At 41.0% G+C, this 23599-nt stretch overlaps 3 protein-coding genes across 8 annotated transcripts in view; all 3 read right to left on the bottom strand.

The window, feature by feature from the left end:
• Positions 1-11848, bottom strand: part of znf423 (zinc finger protein 423) — a 106917-nt gene extending 95069 nt beyond the window's left edge. The window contains exon 1 of one of the 2 annotated variants that reach the window (XM_049723931.2): positions 8993-11848. In XM_049723931.2, the coding sequence (XP_049579888.1) occupies positions 8993-9032 (40 nt within the window). In that variant the 5' untranslated portion in view covers positions 9033-11848. The remainder of the gene's footprint in view (positions 1-8992) is intronic. The other variant, XM_049723934.2, reaches the window with a different exon arrangement.
• Positions 11849-14073: 2225 nt separating this feature from the next.
• Positions 14074-19948, bottom strand: si:ch211-216l23.2 (uncharacterized protein LOC565061 homolog). Of its 4 annotated transcripts, none has more exons than XM_049723961.1 (10): positions 19722-19948; positions 19451-19537; positions 18762-18835; positions 18465-18585; positions 17127-17326; positions 15775-16053; positions 15537-15653; positions 15380-15421; positions 15000-15206; positions 14074-14861 (listed from the first exon to the last, which is right to left on the bottom strand). In XM_049723961.1, exons 1-10 carry the CDS (start codon positions 19781-19783, stop codon positions 14830-14832), a joined length of 1221 nt encoding a protein of 406 aa, XP_049579918.1. In that variant the 5' UTR covers positions 19784-19948; the 3' UTR covers positions 14074-14829. The 4 variants fall into 4 exon arrangements, with proteins under 4 accessions (XP_049579918.1, XP_049579916.1, XP_049579919.1 ...); XM_049723959.1 differs by having other exon boundaries at positions 15537-15701; positions 19722-19947; XM_049723962.1 differs by lacking the exon at positions 15380-15421.
• A 501-nt stretch (positions 19949-20449) lies between these two features.
• The window catches only part of LOC125971063 (cGMP-inhibited 3',5'-cyclic phosphodiesterase 3A), a 46241-nt gene continuing 43091 nt past the window's right edge, over positions 20450-23599 (bottom strand). For both annotated transcript variants that reach the window (XM_049723937.2, XM_049723936.2), the window contains exon 14: positions 20450-23557. In XM_049723937.2, the coding sequence (XP_049579894.1) occupies positions 23268-23557 (290 nt within the window). In that variant the 3' untranslated portion in view covers positions 20450-23267. The remainder of the gene's footprint in view (positions 23558-23599) is intronic.

Below are 23599 nucleotides of genomic sequence, written 5' to 3'. Positions count from 1 at the left end.
GCGTCTTTTGTGTTGTTTACAGCAGAACTCTAAATTTGATATAAACAAATATTTGATCTATCGGGAAAAAAAAAAAAAAAAAAACATTACTGGAGAAATACAGGAGCGCAAATGCTTCTCTGAAGAAAAAGTAAGCATCAGACACAGAACAACAAGCACGGAGTTGATGTTCAGGGCCAAACAACACAGCGTGAGATTAAAGAGCCTCTCTGATCTGACATTTGTTTCTTTTGCTGTCAAAGATGTTGCACATGGAGTAAATAGTAGAAAACAGAGTGACAAGAGGAACAACGTGTGCATGTGTGGGAAAAGGAAGAGAAAGATGACGAGTGTAAGACCAAAGAGTGGCCAGGAGGAGGAGAGGGAAACTTTCCTCTGGAGTACCTCTGCTCTGGGGAGGTACTCCAGAAATAACTGGAGAAACAACTGCAAGCTCCCTCGGCAGCTTCCACTCGGCCGGGTACCAACACCAAGTTCAACATTGGTAAGACATAAGTGCAAACATGAGCACAGACTGGCGAGGAAGAGGAGGAGAAAAAGATCACATGCAAAGGAGAGAGAACAAGCTGGAGGGTGAAGGGTAGGGAGGGAGGGCTTCATAATTGCCTTCTCATGTAGTACAGGCTGGGGAGCGCTTCCTGAATGAAGACACCAATTTCACGCGTAGGCATTATTTAGCTTGATACAAAGTTGATTAGGAGGAGAGCGACAGAGAAACACACATGCGGAGACAGACGGAGAGGAAACAGAAAATAAACTAATTTTCATTTCGCAGGGCTTGCGGGCAGATCAGCTCACTCTTCAGGATAGGGCTAGCATTAACAAGGAAAATATACACAGCGCGTGTGCTCAGAGCATTACAGGTACTCAGAACAATTTAGAAATAAGACAAATCAATACAGAATGCATAGCAATGAATAACTCACCAATGCCATTAGTGCAGGCTCACTATTTGGCAAGTTTTCTATTGTGTGGGATGCCTATTGTGTGGTCCGACGCCATTGCCTTATTCAATATAGTATCTGGTTTGACAATGCACTCTGACATCTAAAATTATTCCAAAGTCTTAGGCACTCCTAAAAAAATATAATTACCTTGAATAAACAATTTTTTTGTTAAAAAATGCATTTAAAGGAATAAAGAAACAATATTAAGTAAAAAAAGTCACCAATTATAGAAGGCGAGGCCCTTCACCACTTTCACCCCTCACTATCCGCAGTAATACTATTTTCTCCACAGACACCTTCAAGTTCCTGGGAACCACAATCTCTCGAGACCTGAAATGGACCGGCCACATAGACTCTGTCCGGAAGAACGCCCAGCAGAGGCTGTACTTCCTGAGACAGCTCAAGAAGTTCAACCTGCCGCGGGAGCTGCTGAAGACCTTCTACACTGCCATCACCCAGTCTGTCCGCTGCACCTCCATCACTGTCTGGTTTGGATCAGCCTCCAAACAAGACAAGCACAGACTGCAACGGACAATCACGACTGCAGAAAAGATAATTGGAATCAACCTCCCATCTATCCAAGACGTACCTGTCCAGGACCAGGAAACGTGCAAGTAACATCTCTACAGACCCTTTGCACCCAGGTTGCAGTCTGTTTGAACTACTCCCCTCCGGACGGCGTTATAGAGCTCTGTACAATAAAACCAGCAGACACAGAGACAGCTTCTTCCCCCAGGCCGTTGCTCTGATGAACTCACACCACTCTTAGAGTCTCAGAGTCATTACTGTGCAATAACATCCTGCTCTCCACACCTTTTTTGAAGTGTCTACACTGTTTGTACTATGTGTCCTCTCTGCATCCATTGCAGCCCGGTCATCCTAGAAGAGGGACCCTCCCATCTGTGGTCTCTTCTCAAGGTTTCTCATTTCCCCTAGCTGGAGTTTTGAGTTTTTCCTTGCCCTCTTGGGAGTTTATCAGGGGATGTGTGAGAATATCTGCCATTTTTCACATGTCCTGAGTGTTGTTGTTAGTCACCTAAATGTTGAACAGAGGCTGTGATTTACCGAAGTCAAATTCCTTGTTTGGCACGCTCAAACGTGGCGAATAAAAAAACTCTTGAATCTTGAATTTGTCTAAAATTAAATTGCATAAGTACAATAAAACAATGATAAGCCATTGTTTTATCTCATCATGCTCATCTTCATCATCATTATTATAAGCAATCTCACATCGTCACTGTTTATATATTTTTTAATATTTCTATGAAATTTTTAACATTAGAAAATGTTTTTTATGAAGTATTTACAAAGAATCTACAACCTCCCTTACCATCTTGCACCTTGATGATTTCAGTGAACCTCAAATCCGAGTTCAACGGATGTCCACAAGTAACTTGCTGCTAAGAAATGAAAGGGTCTCAACTTAGACTGACATTGCACTGAACGGAAAACACTGAAATGTCTTACTTTCTACTCCCTCCCTTTTTTTCTGCTTTATTTCATCAGCTGTCAGTGTCGCTTTCACACTCTCATTCGCTGTCGCCCCCACTCGTTCTATTGTATAGCTCACAGCGGTGACCACTTGCCTTTTGACTGGAAGGTGAATGGAAAGGACTTAGAAAAACCAACTAAAGACTCTAACACTAAAAGGAGGCAATAGTAACTCTTTAGTGAGGCGATCTACAAAGGCCGGTCAAAGTGTCCAATAAAAAAAAGGAACACGACATCGTCAGCTTGTCCTGTTTAACTCCAAATTGTGAGGACAATACACACTGGTCGTGTCACACTGCTTAAGGTGCAAAATGGAAAAAGGGCATCAAATCATCTTAGTGGTCAGACAGATAAACCAAGTGTGCTAAAATGGTCCATATAGAAATCCACAAACATTCTCTTCAAAAATTGAAAGCACACATATTAACCATATGCATTGTCTCCAAACCCCCTTCCTGATAGAATCAACCAAAATAGGACAAACTGTTAGACGATGGACAATTGTAAATGAAATGTACCCAAACTTTGAACGATTCCATTAACTCCAATGAGAGCATCGCACAGTGGCCTCATAGCAAGCTAGCAAGGCACGTGTGCGTATGTATCGTCACACCAGTGTGTACTCTTTGTCTTCTCTGCCATATTTTGTGTGGTGGTGTATGTGTTACAGAGGGGTTGCTCAGGGTCTCCAGAGGTGCGGGTGTTAAGGTCCAGTGAGTTAGCAGCGGATAAACAAGGTCAGCTGTAATGCAACAATGGCACAGTCCTGGTCCGTGATGCTTGGTTTCCCCACACAAACACACATGCATGACCACGCCAGGTCAGGCGCTGATAACAAGTTGACGCTGGTATCCAAATAAACTCCTCATTTTTGGATACACTCACACAAACGAATCCTAAACGAACCCATTTGATGACCTCACACGTCAAAATTCATCCATTTGCCAACTTTGCTAACTGGACGGTTGTCAGTAAATCAATAGACATAAACAATACCAAAGAACAAGTCATAAAAAAAAAGCATCCCCCTACAGCCGTTTTACAATCAGTAACTAGAAATTAGAAAAATAGAATATCTATATTTATTTCTTGCAATTTTATGAACAAATCTTTGGTGGGTATAGGCTATCATTAAAATGACCTGTCATTGTGTTTTATGAGGTTATACGTATATCAAAAGTATTAGTGGTACAGGAATCGGTGACTACTAAAGAGTATTGTCACGTAATCGTACAGGTAACAGTTTGAAAAAACGTGGTATCGAGCATCCCCAATTAAAATACAGTACAAAATGCATCTTGACTATTGAGCCGGTTTGAAACAGTTTGAGCTGGTTTGAGACGGTTTGAGTCGGTTTGTGCCAGTTTTAGAGGTTTGAGTCCTCAAAGTCAATACAATTTCAATCAAAGCTTTCAGAAAGCCATTTAATGGTTCGACGAATCTTTATACAAAGCCAATACAACCTGGAGCACAGCGATGTTGTGAGAACAATGGCCGCACTTGTGTCCAAAACATTTCACACATCACTAACAGGACACGATTGCCAAATGTATTGCATATAATGTTTTCATGTGCTACACTTTTTCACAGTAAGTTGACCATTAGCAACACTGATGAACATACAAATTTAGATTGTGAAACGATACTATTCAGTGAATTCTAACTATTAGGGCTGAGCGCTTTAAAAAAAATAATTTTGATCAATCGTTGGGAGCCTACCGGCTGTGATCCCCAAATTCCCGGTGCCACACCAAACGCAAAGCAATTCAACGTGAGCAGTGCAAGGACACTGAGTTTTATAAGAGCAAGCGAAAGTCTGCATGCTGTGCCAAAGATGACATTAAAGCTACGATAATTGTAAAGCCAGATGTGGCCAGAATGTGAAGAGAAAAAAAAAAATGAAAACCAAGCAGCGGCTGCGCAAAGGTTGTAAAAGAAGAGTGACAAGCTGTGTGCTGACACGCATGTCAGCTGAGTCTCATAACAACTGAAGCCTAAAACTGGATTGCCGCTTAATGACATTTCACAACCACAATTAATTTTTACTTATTTTGGCATCTCGGCACCACTTAATTTAATGTCTTGAACACTTAATTGAAAATAACTTTAACTCGAAGCAATGAATAATTACCGTCCCAGAGTCTCTTGTTACATTCAGATAACATACCGACATTAAATTTCACGCCACCTTAATTCATTTTGGAGGTAGGGTGGCGACGAATAACCGACTTAATAGTGACAAGCAAATCTGCATCTAATGAGATGTTTGCGAAGTGGGTCCAGGCAAAGTTCTTCATAAATAAAAAATAAAAAATCTGTTTACATGATGCCCACTGCGCAGTGTGCAGTGGAAAATGAGTTGAGGTCAAAACAGTTGGAAGGAGGAGATTGAGTGGAAGTGATGCCATTAGCTTGGTGGCGCTCGCTGGCTCGCTCTCCTGATCTAAAGGCTCGTTGGGCTCGGCCGACTATAAACAATCCAAACAAACCCAACAGACGCTTAAGAGTAAGTGCTCCCTGTTTCAACCGCCACCCCCTCCCATCTCCTGCCGCCCTCCGTCTCCCTGTCATATGCGCTCAACTCCAGTTTAATGTCCTGCAAATGAAGCGGATTTATTAATGTGTAATTAAGTAATAATCATCACTACATAATGCATGAGACACTCGAGGGGCTGAGAGCTGAGAGCGTGAGGAGAGCGAGCGATAGGATAGAAAGGTTCGCCCAACAGACAGAGGAGGAGCTTTTCGCTGGCGCGCCTCACTAAAGACACACATTAAAAAGGGATTAATCCACTGAAATAATATTTTGATAAGACAGAAGCAGCGCTCGCTCGCTCAGTCGCTCCTCACTCCACATCTTCTCTTATCCCATCATGCATTTCTAAGACCGTTTGCCCACGTTCAATTAACAGACTGCAATTAGCTGAGTGGCCTAGTGTTAATACGGACTTTATCGGTGTAAAGACGAGACAGAGGTGAAATGCATTACAGATTTTTTTTAATTAATGGTCTGATTAATCTGCATTTTTTCAGCCCAAAGTAGACATCCGTCTAAAAAAAACAACTACAAAAAACAGTATAGCCGGGTCCCAATTCTGAACTTGCGTTGTGTTGCGCAGACGTGAGTCAACCGCCTAGATTGTCATGCTACTCTTCTTTTAGAGACAACAATTAATTGACACTGACTCAAGGAGCTGCCTCTGCCAAGTACAAAAAAGTAGCACACTCAATTTGGCTTGAAAACACAATCAATCAACAATCCTCATAATCCATTAACTTTCACTAACCTGAGGTTAAAATCTGTCACCAGCATAATCACTAATAATCACTTATGAGTTATTCATAGCCAGTGGCAACACTTTGGCGTGTAAATAAAAATATCCGTAAAGCAATAGTAGCAGTGAAGTGATCATTTAAGACCAGATTTAGCGATAGCGATCTCCCCACTTAAAAATGTGATTTCATGGTCTAGCCCAGCACTACACCGAGCCAGTAAGAAAGTAAAGCAGAAGATGGATGAGGTGGGACTTGTGCGTTTCTCTCAGATTGTTTTGTCTTGCCAGTGTCTGTGGAAATCAGCCAGCGAGTCAGAGTTGGCTGAGCAGGTGAAAGACAGGAGAACACGAAAACACCGATAATCCCCCGGCGATGCTCACCTCGCTCTGGCCTCCGACGCTCCCTCCTGCTTGGCCACTCACCTGCTCTGTGCAAGTGTTGCCCACCCCTAAACACCCCCCCCCCCTTTTACCCTTCACACCCTGTGTTCCCGCCCCCCCCCAATGTCAGGTCTTGTCAAGCTGTCAGTAGGGCAAGGTGTGAAGGGGAGATAGCAAAAGCATCCACACACACATGCACAGATGCATGACTACACATCGGCTTATGCAAGATAGACTACGAGGCCTGCGTCACCTGAGGTGGCTATTCACAGAGTGTTGCCAGTGGAGGTCCTTGGCCTCGGCTTTTCCTCGCTCTGCTTCACCTGGCTGCCTGACTAAAGCTAATCTGGTTAGCCCACTGCCTTCATGACACGGCCGTTGTCTGTGATGCATGAGAATGCAGATCTCACAAGCAGAAACACAGGCACTTTGAGAGAAGCAACAAAAACAGTGGTGGACAAAGTCAGTGGTGCAAAGCGGAAGATTTGAAAACAGACATCAACAATACTAAGTGCAACAGCCACAGGCTGGTTGTAAACAAATCCACTTTCCATTTTTAAAGAACCGGAGGTCCTGGACCTTTTGGTTTCGTCTCCAGTTGTACCTGACAGGACGCAGTTAAAATCATGTGTACTACCAATCCGATACTACACAAAATTCTGAGCGGTTCTCCAAATCAACGCGTCAAACTGACCACGACGTTTTAATGCCCAAAAAATTCCACTTCAGTAGCACGCGAGACGTGACAAATAGAACATAACTTGTGAAACGCACACAGAATAGGTTATGTCCACAAATCTTCTTTTTTTTTTTTTGACAATTTTTTTATGGAGGATTTTAGAGCCAGTAAAATGCTCATCTAAGTTTTTTTTAACACTTTGGGGAAACATCGTCAAATATGTTGGCCACTTTTTACGTTTCTAGAATATCTACAGCTGCCTAATTGCATCAACTACACAAATCACTAATTAAGGTCAGGCAAGAAATTGCCAATATTGTCCTGAACAGTACAATTTCCAAAAGTCCATTAAGTGGTGATAGTTAATTATTTTCTCTTAGTTAAATAGATCATTTAAATGAATGGTTTGGACTGCGGTGATTCTTAAAATGTCATAAGGGTACCACAAAAGGTGAGCGAGTTTACACTAGTGGTACAAAAGAAAGAATCACAAAAGAATCACTCAAAGACAAAAAAAAAATGAAAAAAATTAAAACACAAAAAACATTCAAGACTATCAGAATGAATGAAAATATCAACTAATGCAAGGAAAATGAAAGGAGATGCAAAATTACAGTAAATTATATTTAGGTTTTCATCCCAATAAATGTGTATTCGATATTTCAGATCTGTTTGTTTTTCTAACATTTATTCATCAAAAAATATTTCACTTTAGTCCAATACATTTGAAGCAAATTTTTTGTCAATGTTAGTTTACTTAAGCAGGTGTTACTGCAGATATATATGACTAACTTACAATTATATTAAACATGTCCTTTCTAGCAATGCCGGTGGTACACGGAGAGTTAAGTATTATTTGACAACCACTGGCTCAGACTTGCTGACACCTTGGATCATCAAAATTGTGGACATGTACATTGATTTTTCTCAACTCTAAGTTCAATGTGATGTCACTGTAGCATTACAGCAATTCAAATGCCACATCCACACTTGTTGAGCACATCAAAACATTCTATTTTTCAAGTTTGGCAACTCACACCACTGACAAGTGCACCAAAAGAGTCACTCACAATCCAAATGCACATACAACTACTGCTTTATGTCTTCACAGAAAATGTCACAAAAATTCCAAATATTGATATTATGCTATTTTCATCTACAGGTACATAAATGTTTCTCACATTGGTAGCCTAAATTGGGATCTTGCAAGTTCTTTCTAAAGTGTGCCATTTTATTACCGCACAAACGACCCACAATATGCATGACAACACCTGCGCTTCTACTTGTGCGACCTGAGATAAATGAACCTGAGATAAACCAAAACGAAACATCGCTTAGCTCGTACAGCTCCGTCAAACTTATCAGCCAGTTTAAATTAGTGTCAGGTCTAGTGGCTTCCTAGATAGTCTGAGCGGGACAGCCTACACGGAGAAGGAAATGGGGGAGGGGGGGTTGACCACATGGTCAGCCCATCCCGTTGCCCATCTGGGTCCCATAAAGGAAACATGGAGACCAAGGTTGCCACATGCCCTCCATGTATGATGCCAGTTCACCCATGCACAACAATGAATACTGGTTTGCACAAATTACACAAAGTGGGGCTCTGACTCATAACAACATGTTGGGGGGGGGGGGATCATCAGCATGTTTTTAACTTCATGGAAAAATAACCAATAAATGCCGTGATAAATTAGTGGGTGCAAAACCACAGAGGGCATCACGAGAACGAAAGAAGTGAGATGTAAAAGTAGCAAAACAAAGATGAAAAGTGACATCTTTTAGATCTTAGATGAGAGGTGTCAACACTTGTTTAGCACATCTGAGGCACTAAATGATGCAAAGTAACAAAACCTGACAGCATGTGTTAAGTCCACTTGATGTGTAGGCTAGGGGGTCAAGAAAGGTCCATCTAGCAAAACAAGCCAGGAAAATACATTCCAAGCAAGCAGACTAGAAGATGGAGCGCCAAGTAGATGTTGGGGGAACCATCCAAAAGTCCACAATCCTCTATTGATAAGCTCATTTTAAAACCATCAGGAGTGATCAATGCACTTTTTTTTCTTTTTTTTTTAAAGCAAGGTGGACGACTGCAAAGAGGAGCAACACTTTGAACCCGAGCTTGAAAAACAACCGAGTGGCAAGCAAAAGCTCAGTGGTGGTTCTGGCCGCACTGGTTTTTAGACAGAAAGTACAAGATTTTTTTTTTTTTTTTAACTTACCTTTCACAGAGCGCGGTTTGGCCTGCTTTCGTCTGGACATCTCTGCAGCGGGTTTAATTCGACTGCTGTTGCTGTTTGTTTCTCTTCTTTTTTTTTTTTTTTTTTGTTGCTCCGTTCCGTGTTTTCAGCTCACCATGCAGGCGGGCACAGCCACCGAGGTTCAACCGCCCTCCTCCTCCTCCTCCACTCGGCCGCGGCTTTTTCGCCTGTTGCAATGCGGCACCTTCGCTCGCTCGAGTTCGGCGTCAGGGGGAGAAAAAGGGAAAAAAATACACACTGCGTGTGTCCCAAAACGCGTGGAGAAGGGAACGCCTAGCGTGGGGCGCACGAAGAGGAAGCAGCAACCTGTAGAATAAACAACTTCTGCTTTAAACGCGACACTCGGAAATACCGTCAAAGTGAGTCCGGAAATGTCCGTTTGCGCGAAACGTGGAGATCCAGGTGAGGAGAAGCGACGAGCGCAGAGGATACTGACGTGTGTAGGTGGACGGAGTATGCCCCCTGTCAAAGTCGCTACCAGTGTCTGCTTTTAGTTGAGTTCGTCTTTGCCCTCCGAGAAAGCGTCGCGCGGACTCCGTCCCTTGGCTAGTAGTGCTCGGGTGGCACGGACGCAGCGCATCTCCTCCACCCCCCTCGCGTGAGGAATTTGACTACTAACGTGTTCTTATTTCCCAAAGCCCTGTGCCCTGTGGTGATAATAAGAGCCAGAAATTCGCTAGCCTCTGTCTCCCTGCTTTTTCTTTGTCCTGACTCTGGCTACCAGTCTCCCTCCTCCTCCTCTGCCTGCCTCTGCTGGCGGGGCTGCGGCGCAGACACACATAATAAAGCCAAGGCAGGCAGTGCTTGGCTGGAAATGTAGCCGCGTCCCAGCAGGGGGATGTGAGAGAAGGGTCCCGGCGGGGGAGCGCTCTGATCCCGCAGGGAGCAGCTCGGCACAGCCCGGGTTGGCTGAGGCAGAGAGGCAGGCAGGGCTTGACGGGGAGAGAGAGCGGAGAGAGAGGCCGAGAGAGGTGGCGAGAGCAGGGGGAGCGTTGGGCAACAGCGCCTACCCGCGGTCGATTTGTGCTGCTACAACGGGGACCGAGCGACTTGACAGGGAGGAGACGGGGAGAAAATGTGGAGTTGGATTACAATGAGATATGGAGGAAATAAATTCGATGGGTCAGTGTTTCTGCCGACGCACACTGCTCACAAAATATCTGGATTTTGAGGTGAAAATACAGGATAAACCTAAGATGCACGCATGTAGGTAGTTTGTGCCAAGTGCAGCACAGAGCTACTGTATACTGAAATAATCTTGTTTCATTTCACTCACAAGACAACTTTACACAACTGACAACTTTCTTAACTGGTGTTATGTTGATAGTCAAATTCCCCTATTTGAACATTTTGAATTTCTGTAAAGGAATGAACTCACTGAGCTGATCTTACTTTTCTCTTCAATAAATAATTCAAATTTGAATTATGTTGTATGTCTTGACTAAAATAGAGTGCATAACATTGACCCATGAACATTGTTGCTAAGAAACAAAAGGAGGGTTAATGTGCAGAGGGAGAAAAGCTTGGTAAAGCTTTTAGAGTATGGCAAGATGCCCAGACCTTTCAGCTCAAGACCAAAATTAGACCATTGTTTTCCTCACACCCAAACACCCGTCCACTCTTTTTTTTTGTACCGCTTATCCTCACTCAGGTCACTGATAAACTTGAAACTATCCCAGCAGATGGCGGACAGAGGCAGAGCTAAATGGTGGTCATTGGTGGCCATAGACACTTTTCTAAAGAATGACACACCTTGGCCAGTAGCCACCCCGGTGAAAAAATTATGACTACACCCCTGGAAGCGTAATACACGCTGGCATAATCGCCAGCCAATCACGTGGACATGGAGAAAAATATTTACACTCACATGTCACTTCAAAGTAAAACAGTTGCATACAGTAAGATTCTTGTGCCTTTAAATAATTTGGGGGAACCTTGATGACATCATGTTTTAGAGAGCTTCTGATTGGTTAATTGACATTATTTACTTTTGTTGACTTAACTCCTGCAATCTTATAGAAAGTTATTTTGTCAATGTCAAATGGGTTATATAGTAGCACTTTGGCAAGTTAAACTAAACAAAGTATCAATTCCCTATTTTAATTATTGTACACACACAACCCAGAAATGAGATTATTTAAAATATATTATTTCGGTTTGTAAAAACAGTGGGTGTGCATGCGTGCTAAAGAAAACAAAGCTCCGGATTTACTTGAACCCAATAATAATTATTTGCTGAAAATGAGCATGTTCCACCTTTAAATGGTTCCTTTGTCTTAAAGGGGTTTAATATTTTTCTCATTTGTAGCAATTTCTTCAGGGAAGTCTCTGACAGGATTAGTTTAAGCCTGTTCATTTGGACTGAGCAGAGCCTAACCGTGTATAATGAGCATTTTACACCCTTCGAAAATGTCTGCTCCTTTTTTGTCACTAATATAGATACGTTGTGTTTTAGATATCAACCCACAAAAGAATTGAAGTGTTCTTCAAAAGGGAATTCTATGAAAAGCAAGCATACCATTTACTGAACATACGTAAATCAAGTGTATGTGCATGTTGTGTCTTCTTCAAAGCTTCTTTATGTCCAATAAAGAAAAGCGGGAAATGTGTGAGTGTGTGTATGGACAAAGTAAAGCTGACAAAAGAGGGAGGGAAAATGAAAATCACTGGATGCTTTGTTCTTCCCTCTGTGCTCCAACTGAGTGCTCTCTGGCCACAGCTGAGCTTTTGCATGTTCCTTCTCTGGTTGTCATGGATAACTGGGTAACGTGGAGCTCCCGGTGCTAAGCAGCGGGACTACTGGCCTCTGCAGACCGTGTCCTCCTGTGGAGAGGCAGAACAGCCTTTAAGATTGACCCCCCCCCCCACCTCCTGTCTCCCTCCGCTTCACCCGCCGACCCTCACACTCCCCCCTCATGAAATGAGTGCACACCAGGAGGCCTGTGTGTGTGTGTGTGTGTGTGTGTGTGTGTGTGTGTGTGTGTGTGTGTGTGTGTGTTGCGCTCCCCTAATGTGACTGCCGTTGGCACAGAGGGGCAAAAGCCCTCACTCAGTGGTTGGTCCCCCTGTGCCCCCCTTTTTTCCTCTGCTCGGTTTTGCCAGTAAACACAAAAGAGTGTGGAGAAAAAAAGGCCACATTACAAGCTCCTTAAGGGTCAAGGACAGGCCTGAGGCTGAATAGCTTCTAAGAGTTGCATTGTCAAATCACATAGCTTGCGATTACACCCTCTGTCAGCTTTGCAAGGATTTGACTCCCTTAAACACACACACACACACACACACACACACACACACACACACACACACACACACACCGAGGAAAACAACTAGCCACAACGGAGTAAGTCGCTCGACTGACATAAGGCAGGAATTCATACATACAGGAAATGAATGGACCAAAGCGGGAGCAGATGGCGAATTACAGCTTCCAAAATATGCATTTGCCTTTAAGATTTTATACCAAAACAAAACGTTTTACAGGGACCAAGGACTAGTTATAGGCGAATCACATTGCAACGTCCAAAATAGACAAGCAGATTCATTGAACAAGCATGATATAACGATTTTTGTGATGCCAGACAAGGTGGCAGAAAATCTGAATATGGCTATGATGATCATACAACAAGTAATGGAACTTGAGACGTGAAAATACTGTACACATCCTGATTGCTAAATGCAATACAAGTCATACAATATTGTCCATACATACATTTTATATAGATTTGGGTCAAAGGTGAGGTATACTCTTGACTGCAGTTAAATCCTCAGATGGACAAACAGCCATTGACACACTGAGTGAACTTAATTTCCTCAGAAATATATTGAATTACAGAAATAGAAAGCAGTGAAGCAAATTGCCTCGGAGCGAAGAACAAAATGATGAGAGTGTTTAAAGGCAGCAACAAAGAAAACAGTGTGAACCCTTAAATATTTTTTTAACCTAAGATGACAGGCAGTATTGTCTATCTGCTGACCTCTAGTGGCCATAAGTAGTGTGTGCACGTCATTGTAGATTTTTTTTTAGTTCTGAAATTATACATGTGACGATACAATTACAAAAACACTTTGTTTTTAAACGTAGACGTCCATTGATTTTCAATCTTGAATTTGATTGGAGAAATTATTGTTTCATTATACATATATTGGTTAACTAGAAGTTACATTTTACTCTAAATATGGACATCACTCAAAACTACCATATAGGTAATACTGTGATAAAGATTTGACACTTAATAGATTAAATAACAAACAAACAAACAAAAAAACATGACATTGCTGCAGAACACAAGACACCCCCCTCCCACTCTACAAGTGTTATCTGCGGAGGGAAAACTTAACCCAATTAATATGCGTTGAAGTGTGGAAGCTTGGCTGTGCATACATCCGGTGCTGCCAAGCAAGCACCGAGCCAGTCAGCCAGGAAACGTACCAGCTGCTTGTACAGGCAGGCAGACAGCTAACTAGCCAACAAACCAGCCTGCCAAATATTTAACTCTTGTGTTCTGTCAGGTAAGCAGCCTATCAAACAGCCCAATTCAGCTCTGACTCACAGATTGTATTTATGGCCTGGCAACAAGAGGCTCATATTTGGAATTTATACACGTCACATACTGTATACTGCTGTACATCGTATTATAATTCAGGACACACAAGCCATGCAAAGGTGCCAGATACACGCCTCGACGGGCAAGCATGTTGATAATTAGAGCCTTGTTATAGTAAGGTGCCATTGCAACAATTAACACTGTGTTTCTGGTGATGGGAGGGAAGGTGTTTGCTGGGGTGTCGAGAGTTCATGCTTGATATCACCTCCAGAGATTATGTGGCGCGCGAACGCACATACACACACGCAAGACCGCCGACTGTCAAATCATTTTCTGAGCGATGTAAAAGGCAAGCAATCGGAGAGTGCTAGTGATTTATCGACACCTTTGACCCACTGCGAAACTGATAGAAATGCTACATAGCCCTGATTTAATAGCATGTTGAGTGAAGGATAAATTTTAGTTGATTTAACAATTGCGCTTCACAACATAAGCAAATTGAATTAAGATATTTAATGAAATTATTACATTGAGGTGAAGCTCCCGAACAAAAAAGACGTTTGTACAGTGTGTGTGTGCAGAGGACACTCGCCAGTCCCCACATCTGCGCATCAAAACAGCACATTGCAGAACACATTTAACAGCCACAAATGCTTAATTTATAGTACTTCTTTTATAGTTTTAAAAAGTACAAGTCTCACAAATTGTCAACAACTTTAGTTTCCATCCAATGCAACTTCTTTTTAACACCATTACTGTCACCAATTTCAAAATGATTTATCTAACACAAATGCATCCAGAGAAAAATGAGAATAAAACAATGTTATTTCAACCAAAGATGATTGTTTCAACTAATGAAATGTTAGAAACTCCACATGAAGCAGCAAAACTGTCCAAGAAAGCCTAAACATGGAAAATACTGGAGGACCGTTTGAATCCACAACATTCTGCATTGTGTAACTCTAAAACAACTTAAACTTTTAACTGTTGGAAAAAATTTCACACAATTTTATTTTACATATTTTGTCTTGCAGCTGTTTTTTTAAAAAGTATTTTCCTTAAGTTAACTATACTTAAAAAAAAAAAAAAAGCAAAAAATACTCCAGCCACAATGTACCAAACCAAACATTTTTCAATGTCTTTGATGTATTTTCTCATTTCACTCAGCCTTTTAAAAGTTGAACCCAACAGAGACTTAAAAAACAAAACAAAAGACAGGCTCTAAATACAAAGTTATTCTTGGATGCTGCATGCTTAATGTCTGGGAGCACTAAGGTGAGGGACACCTGGGGAGAGAGACAAGTGGACCAAATATGTCATTCAATCCCAACCTGTTTTCTCAAATCTTGCTTTGAGACTCGAAATCATGACACGTCAACATCGATTCTTGGATGTATCAAATGAAAAGATGACTAGTAACCCACCTGGGAGAGACAAAAGTGGAGGGCGAGAACCTTTGAGGGAGGGTGGAGCAGCTCTCATGCTGAGGGACCCTCTTGGGCCCTGGTGACGAAGGGGAAGACGCGTCATTGGGGGGCTACCTAGCAAACTAGGGCCACCATAAGAGCTGTGCAAGGACGGCTTTTGTTGCAAAGAGAGCAGAGGGGGAGGCTTGCTTTTCAGATGAGAACCTAAAAAGGGGGTAAAAGAAAATACATCAATGTTACACGCTTTGGTCATTATGTATAAACAGTTTTAATATTTATTTCTGACATTCTTTGGCATAAATGAGAAAGAATGTATGTATTTTACTGGCATTACCAATTAAATAAAATACAGATGAAAAAAATAAATGTACAATCACCTTCACATACTGTTGAGTATAGCCCCTGCATTTGATATTGTTCTATGGAAGTTATGGAAAATAGCGGTAAGAAAATGTTTTAGTATGCAAAAAAAAATAGTTTGTATAGGTGGGCAACATAGAAAGGGCTTGACCCCTGCGGTGTAAGGTCTTTTACCTGGTGAAGGTAAGAGCGGCATCGGTGTGGGCGGAGGAGATTCCATCAATGGGCGCCCAGCCTCGTTTGTACACGGAGGTGGGCCGAGCAGCGTCGGGAGAAGGGGAGGCGGATTTCCTGGTGCCGAAGAGAACATTTTACTCTTCAGTTCACCGCCGTTGCTCGCTGGTGAGAAACCGCAAGAGGAGTCAAGGAGTGGACGCGCCGATGTCACCCACGTGACAGAACGGCGTCGCACCTCTCAAGTGTTCCTGCCGGGCGTTGACGAACGCCAAAATGGCTTCCAATTCTTCAGCATAAATGTGCACACCCTCGGCCAGCAGCTGGATGGACTGACGCGTGTCCGAGGGAACCAGGTGGCGCTCTATCTTTTCTCGATCCAGAAATTCCCCGAGCAACTGCGAGGCCTGTGATGCAATATCTGCGGGGTCCCTTTGTTTCCGTTCCTTACCGACTCCGCGCCTGTGCTCCGTTTGGACAAAATCCATGGCCTGCTCTTTGGGCATGTTGCGATGGACTGTGGGCAAAAGTGGAGGGTGAACCCGAATCATGTCAGAGGGGCCTCAAGAGGGAGGCCGTGAAAGCAAACAAAACAGAACATATGGATCGTCCCATTAGAGTTGGCTTTATATTGATATTGTCCAGTGGCTCAGTTTGATCACAATTGTTGGAATTGCTACATTGTTGCGCAGGTTTGTGCACAGTATGCAAAATTCACAGACTAACAGTTTGTGTAGTTTGAAATTGATCCCGTTGTAATTAAGAGTAATATTATTTTCTTTCATTTAGTTTTAGAGAATGGTCGGAAAAGTATGGCAATAAATGGTTTTCAAAACTGAATTTAGACTTTACTTTGGGTTTTAATGTAATTGTGCATGGTCATGAAATTGCTGTATAAGTATGTGGTGAATTGAAGCATTCATTATTTTATTCCCCCCGCCAAAGAAAAAGAATTGTAACAATGAGGTGCGCAAAAAAAAAAAAAACGAGTGAGGATTTGGATTTTAGTCTCTTAATAAATGTATCTAATAAATCCCCAAACTATATCTGAATGCATAGAAATGGAGCAAGATGTGCTGTAGAATCAGTCTCAATTAGTTCACCATCTAAAGAAGCAAAAAAGAAAAAAAAAAAGAAATTCAACTCTGAATGTCAAGAGCTGTGGGCTGAGCTGAGAGTTGATTACATGGGGATCATTTCAGTTTTCTCTTCAACAAGCTGGGAAAGAGGCGTGCGTGGTAAAGGATGTTATAATATTGTTTTCTTTAAGCGTTACTTGTCTGCTAGTTTAGGACTGGAGGTCATGACTCTTGGGGGATTTTTAAATACATTTGTAATGTATCAAAAGGTGAGCTTGAATTCTTGTTCTTTAGTTGTGTTTTTAGGTAATGTGACAGGATATTTGTGTTTGCGTGTGCGTGTGTGCGTGTGTGTGTGCGTGTGTGCGTGTGTGCGTGTGTGCGTGTGTGCGTGTGTGCGTGTGTGCGTGTGTGCGTGTGCCTGCGTGCATTGCGTGATTAGTTGTGCGGGGGCTTAGAAAGGGGATGGATATTTGTCATTGGAGGTGATTTTGAGGGGGGCGGGACTTACTTTTGAGGGGCTCTGAGAAAATGATAACTGTGCAGGAGGACAGAGCTACATTTTTCTGCTCCACCAGAATACATAACGGGGAGCCAACACCGCGGACATCCTGCAGGGCTTGCGTCAGGCCTGACTCCGCCTGCAGATAGAGCATTTCCACCGACAGGCCACGTTCCTGCAAGCACTGGTTTAGCGATTTGGGGTAATCCCTTTAAGAGGAAGAGAAACATGTTAACTCAACACTTCTCTGTTGACTGACTCAACTGGAACCAAGACCAACTCAAATCAAATTAATCAGACCCAATGGTTGAATGTGTTTTAGGTGACACCTTAGAAGTGTTGCAGAACCCGGTGAGATACAAAATGAGACACTTGGATTTGGAGTACCAAATGTCAGTAATCATTTTGGTGTAAAAATCAGATGTCTCGATTGGACAATACGCTATGAATGGAGTGGATTTCAAAGTAATGTTTGGATGACTTTGTGCATTGTACCATGTGACCCCGAACTAAGAAAATCCACAACAAAGTCAGTGTCATCTTTGAATATTAAATGTACACACGTCATACAGTAAATTAAGGATTGTGATACTTTAGGGAAATGTTTGCAGTTGAACACTTTCAATGTAACTTGAGTGGTAAACAAAAACATTTTTTATGTGTTACTATGGTAACTAAAGAAGCATGAAAGAGCAGTGTTTGTGTAGGGTTCTACCACCATACTTAACATATGCATGACTGTAGAAAGTTCACATTGTGAGAAAACATTTTAGACTAATATAGTGGTCAATTATAAAAGTAAAAATTGAAACATTTCTGCTCGGAGTGACGTCCGACTTATGATTTTGTGGTCATCAGCAATATGGAAGTGGACGATGACATGTTGCAAATGTTCTTTTTTTTTTGTACAAGCAATCAGACTTCTCGTCTGAAATGTGTGCTGTGATCAAAGTCTTTGTTTTTTTTTTCTGTCAGATTCTGTGTTTCAGACCTTATACTGTTGAACAACAACAATTAACGATTAAAGTTAAGCACACTACAAACAAAGCGTTAATGCTGCTTTGTTGTTTCAATTACATTGAGCCTATTCATGGGATTTACTTTAAGGTGTAAAAATACATAAAAGGATGCATGTGGTTGTTGAAACAAAAGAGCTCTTATTGTGTTAACTATAAAGAGATTATTTGCCAGGACAGATAGAGTATATTACATTTTAAATAAAATTAAGAAAAAACTTCTGAGGGAGGCTTGTGAAACCTTCCAGCTTTGTAACTATATAAGCCCTTGACCAAAAGTGCTGGGAAAAAAATTCTGCGGGATATTAGCATATTTGAAATTTGTACTTACAGACACTGGTTGGCCACTGATATGATCACACAGTCAGCAGCTGTGTGATCGTCTTGCACTTGCCTGTAGAATTTCTGATACAAGGTTTTCCGTCTGTCTGCGGAAGTGTTCTCGGGCTTAGCTGGAGCACCCAAAAAACAAGAGGGTTGATGAGCAATCGAGAGGGAACGTCCAAGTGGACAAAAACACAAATTTTGCTTGCGATAATGACAAATTACAAGTGAACACTCGGATAGTAGTTGGTCTACATTTGCAGATTTTTGGGGAACCTCCATTATAACTTTAGGGAATTCTCACCATTGGGTTGATGCTTTGCACCATCATACTTGACACTGCCAGTGTAGTGTTGCTTCTGTTCCAATTCTTTGTAACTGAAAGCGAGGCAGTAAACGTAAAAAAAAAAAAAAAAAAAGTAGTATTTGATTAGTATGTGCACAATATAACAAAAATCAAAATTGCAATATTGTTGTTTAGTTTTTGTTTTAAACAATACCAAATAAACAAGCAGTTCACAAACTGTAAGAGGGGGGGGGGGGGGGCAATACACTTTAAAGCAAAGTAATAATGTATTCGTGAGTGAGTGAGTGAGTGAGTGAGTGAGTGAGTGAGTGAGTGAGTGAGTGAGTGAGAGAAAGAGAAAGAGAAAGAGAAAGAGAAAGAGAAAGAGAAAGAGAAAAAGAGAAAGAGAGAGAGAGAGAGAGAGAGAGATTGTAGAACTGTTCCAGCAAAGAGCCAGGAACTTTCAGACTGAACTGGATGTGGCCCTGTGGTGTTTTTTTTATTTTTTTCTTCTTCTTCCCACTCCTTATTTGTTAACAAACATCGCACAATGAGCATATGGTAACATGAACAAAAGTATCCATTTTAGCACGGTGGCACCCATTGTTCAAAATGCAACCCTTAGTACTGTGTCCGCCGCCTCTGATTTTGTTGATTTTACACTACATTCCCGAAAATAAAATGTAGTTGAATTAAATTTTACACACCTTTCCAGGGCATCCTTGAGATCTTCGTTCCTCTCTTCCCTGCTTGGGTACGGCGCACTTCTCCGGAACAATCTCAAAGGCTGAACGCTGCACCACGAAACAAAAACGGATTAAACAAAAAAAAAAAAAAAAACGTTTAATGGATAACATTGTATGGGGAATACAGAGGCGCGAGCATGCATTATCGTTGCTATGTCTTTTATATGACTATTCTCCTGAATAGCATGCTAATGCTAGAATAAAGGCAAAGACGGCAATGTGAGTGACTGACCTCCCATTTGGGTTACCCTGCTGCCGCCGGGAAACATTGCAAGCAGTTGGCCAAGAAGACATTTTACCCGAGCCCCAAAAACCCAAAGCAAGGAGCTCAATTGCCGGTTGAGGTGACAAATGTGTCTATTTTGTGTCTTCACACGCTTAGCAAAAAACTAGCTCAGAGTAGGTGATGCTAACACGGCTGACAAACTAATCGTCAATTCTTCTTTTATGGTTAGATTCGTGGACGTTTGAGAGTTGTTAAAGAAGTGCGCCATGTTTCAACTTATTTATATACAGTGGCTAAACATTGGTACTGCAAGCAAGGTTTGCCTGCCAGTTGTGTGCAAAAAATACACTAAAAGTGTGCAATTTGTATTATTTCGCCACATTGTAAGTATGCATCATAGATGCACCATATGGATTTAGATTAAAGACAATAATATTTTCTCAGCCAACCATTACAAAGTTATGTTAATGAAAACAAACCTTCGGTGAGATAATAAAAATAATAATAACAATAAATTGAAGTGTTAATCTTTTTCTGTAAAAGTTTGTGTCACAAGCACAGCAAATAACATAGAATGTATGCATATTGTAGTTGATTCTTCCAAATTGACCATTTGTATGAAGCAATTTTAATTTGTATTTCTCCATACTTTCAAATGATAAAAACATGTTCTATCAAGAAATCATTTCATCATTTGTTTTCACTATTAGTAAAGAGAAACACAGGGATACCACAAATTTCTGTCTTATAACTGAATGTATTCACATTACAACAACAAATTAGGTCAGTTTGTGACAATTTCTAATAATCTTCAAATATATTCATGTATTATACATACCAATAGGCACTTCCAGTAAGTCTGGCAATTATGAAGCCACAGTATAGTGTCTAAATTACAAAATGGTGAAAATAAATAATGTGTTTCTAGAAGTTTTTGGTAGTTTTAAAATGTCTTTACTTTACAGCATATATTCATATTGTACAAAATGGAGCATTAACCTGCAAGGGAAATCTTTAATGTTCACAAATCCTGTGTATTTAGACAAAACACTGCATTTAAGTACACATGGTGAGTGCAGTCAACTGGTGAGAGGAAACAAATTTGTCATAATAATTTGCATGTTCTATAAAAATACTTAGCAATTTCGCTTATGTTATTTTAAAGCTGGTTTCGCTCTCATGATTACAATTACCCTACAAATGTGGGACAGTCAAATGACAGGAACAAAGACAAAACAACATAACATATTGACTGAAATGATATATGTTCTCCACCCCATAACAGTTTAATGGTCTTTGTGATGTGACAAATCGGTGATGAATGTTAAAAATGTCAATCGTTGCCATTGAACATGGCTACAAAGCAGTTTCTAGGTCAAAGTGGAAGCACAAGGAGAAATACTGTATGCACACAGGATCTTTGGAGAGCGACTATGGAATGCATCAAAATTTACTAAGTGTACTAGTTGCCATACAGCCGCGTTTGAAACAAGACAGCATTGGACCTAGAAACAGGGTTTCCAATTAGACGCTTACAAAATTGAACTCCTCTTAAGTTCAGAGTAATATACCGCACATTCACAAAGCGGTCACATCCCTTTCCTGACTCCTCTTGTACAGTGGGAGTATCCACTGTGGGAAACATTGAAATGGAAAAAAAGTCGATTAAATATCTGCCAATATAAATGTAAAGGAACAATCTTACATGAAATCCCCAGATTCACATCTTTCAAATTCCATGCAGCGACACATTCTTCACTCATATGACTTGGATTTAACTCAATTGTCATGTTTTTTTCTTCTTCTCATCCTAACAAAATGGGCTGTTCATTCACTTGGGAGTCTTCTGGGCTCAAAATAAGCATTATTGTCATTATAGTTCGGGATGAATAATTCTAATGTCATGTTTTGTTACACAATTTAAATTTTTATTTGAGTGTACTCATACACTGTCAGAAAAAAAAAAGGTACCTTGGGGATCTATTTTTTTTTTAAGGTGTGATTAACTGTGTCCACAATTGAATCCCTGTGTGCATGTGTGTGTGTGTGTGTGTGTGTGTGTGTGTGTGTCTATATATATATATATATATATATATATATATATATATATCTATCTATATATATATATATATATATATATATATATATATATATATATATATATATATATATATATACATACATATATATATACGTATATCTATATCTATATATCCCCTGTTTCAGTGGTATAATAGTTGTTCCAGCCATTGGACCCTGAAAGTGACAAATTCAGCACATTTTTTTCCTGACAGTGTTTGAAAGCAAAGTCATGAGAGCCTGTGATTACGACTCAAAAAGGGAATCGCACTGCTCAGACTTATTATGCATTTCGTCAGAAATCAAACAAAGATGTCAGAAAAGCACTACATGACTTGTGATGTGGCAAACATTTTTGAATTCAACTTTCTGAAGTGTCAACCTACAGTATACATCATTTCAGTCCGGTCTCCAGTTGATGCATATGGTTGTTCTTAAATTTGCTACCTGATTTCATACTTCCTGTGCTTCAATGTGTATTGTGGACATCATCTAAAAGTAGCTTGCAATAATATCCCTGCACATCTTTACTGTCCTAGTAGAGCTTTTGTTGAATCTCAACAGTTGAAGATTTCCTGAGGGTTTAAGGTTCACATATGGAGGAATGGACACACAGAAAATGCAGAATTGAAGAAATAAAAGTAGAGAAAAAGAAGGGCATGAATGTAATATTCCCTTTATAGTCTATCTCATCTCATGGATTTATGACTTCTGAGATTCCAAATGTCAAACTTGGTTTGGTTTATTCCCTTTTTTCTAATGATCATATGAATCAGTCCATAAAAACATCGCTGCTGCAAGTTCCCATTTTGGCGTAACCGCAACATGGAGAACCTTGTTTATATTTTAGGCAGGGGAATCTTTCACTTGGACACAAAGTTAAACTTGCGATGAGGATGAAACATCTGCATTTAAAACATACATGGCGATACGGTGCATAAAATTAGCTTTCATAAATATTTATTGTGTGAGAGACTCATGTTGGCCGAGGTTCAAGGAATGACATTTACACCAATGTTCTTCATTTGATGGCCCATTTGTGACCTCCACTCAAAAACTCCTGCTTAACTTAAAGCACAAGTACAAGTAATGGGGGATGTCCATGTCATTGCATTCAGAAAATTAGGTATAAATTGGCAGCAAATTTCATCAGTCCCATATTACCACATTGTGGTTAAGGTCTGTGTTGCCAGTCTGCCTTTTTCCCTTGACAGTAACAAAAGAGTCTGTATTCCAAAGAACATGCATAATCTCATATTGCAAGACAAAAAGCTCCTTTAAAATAGTTGGTGAACTCAAATATTTAGACAAAAACGTGTAAAGCACAAAATTTCCCACCCTGTTTTTATTCTTAGGCACACATTTCCCAATCTACAGTGTTGTGTCTAAAGTGATGTGCTGGCAAAAACAGGATTCAGTAAATAGTATAGAAGAAAAAAAAACACTAATCGTGAAAGAGGCCGGATGTTGCCTTCACTGCCGGTCTTCATCCACTTGCTGCGTTGACGCAGACCACTCGGGTTCCTCGACTCCTTCCTCGGGATCCTCCCCTTCAAGCGGCTCTTCTCTGCTGCCCGGCTCCTCTTCTTCTTGGTGAGTGGCCAAAACGGGCTCCGCTACACTGTTCACGTGAACCGACTCTGCTCCTTGGCCCTGCTTCTGGTCCTCCTCCTCCTCGATCACCTTTTTCCACATCTCGTGGTTCTCCATCAGGTGATGAGTGATCTCACAGAACACTTTCCGCCTCTTCTTGGCTGTTTTCTCTGGCATACCAAACATGTGATTATTACACTTCAAATGCAAGG

This window comes from Syngnathus scovelli, chromosome 6, assembly GCF_024217435.2.
Source record: "Syngnathus scovelli strain Florida chromosome 6, RoL_Ssco_1.2, whole genome shotgun sequence".
NCBI lineage: Eukaryota > Metazoa > Chordata > Actinopteri > Syngnathiformes > Syngnathidae > Syngnathus > Syngnathus scovelli.
The sequence above is the reverse complement of the archived record's forward strand: the minus strand, read 5'-3'. Positions and strand labels throughout refer to the sequence as shown.

Bases quoted from the DNA above. Each gene is read 5' to 3' on its own strand.
- si:ch211-216l23.2 (XM_049723959.1), bottom strand. From the start codon at position 19,783: ATGTCTTCTTGGCCAACTGCTTGCAATGTTTCCCGGCGGCAGCAGGGT. The intron at 19,538-19,721 runs GTCAGTCACTCA...TTCGTGGTGCAG, and splicing joins CAGGGTAACCCAAATGGGAG to CGTTCAGCCTTTGAGATTGT. The intron at 14,862-14,999 runs GTGGGTTACTAG...CTCTCTCCCCAG, and splicing joins TCCACTTTTGTCTCTCCCAG to GTGTCCCTCACCTTAGTGCT.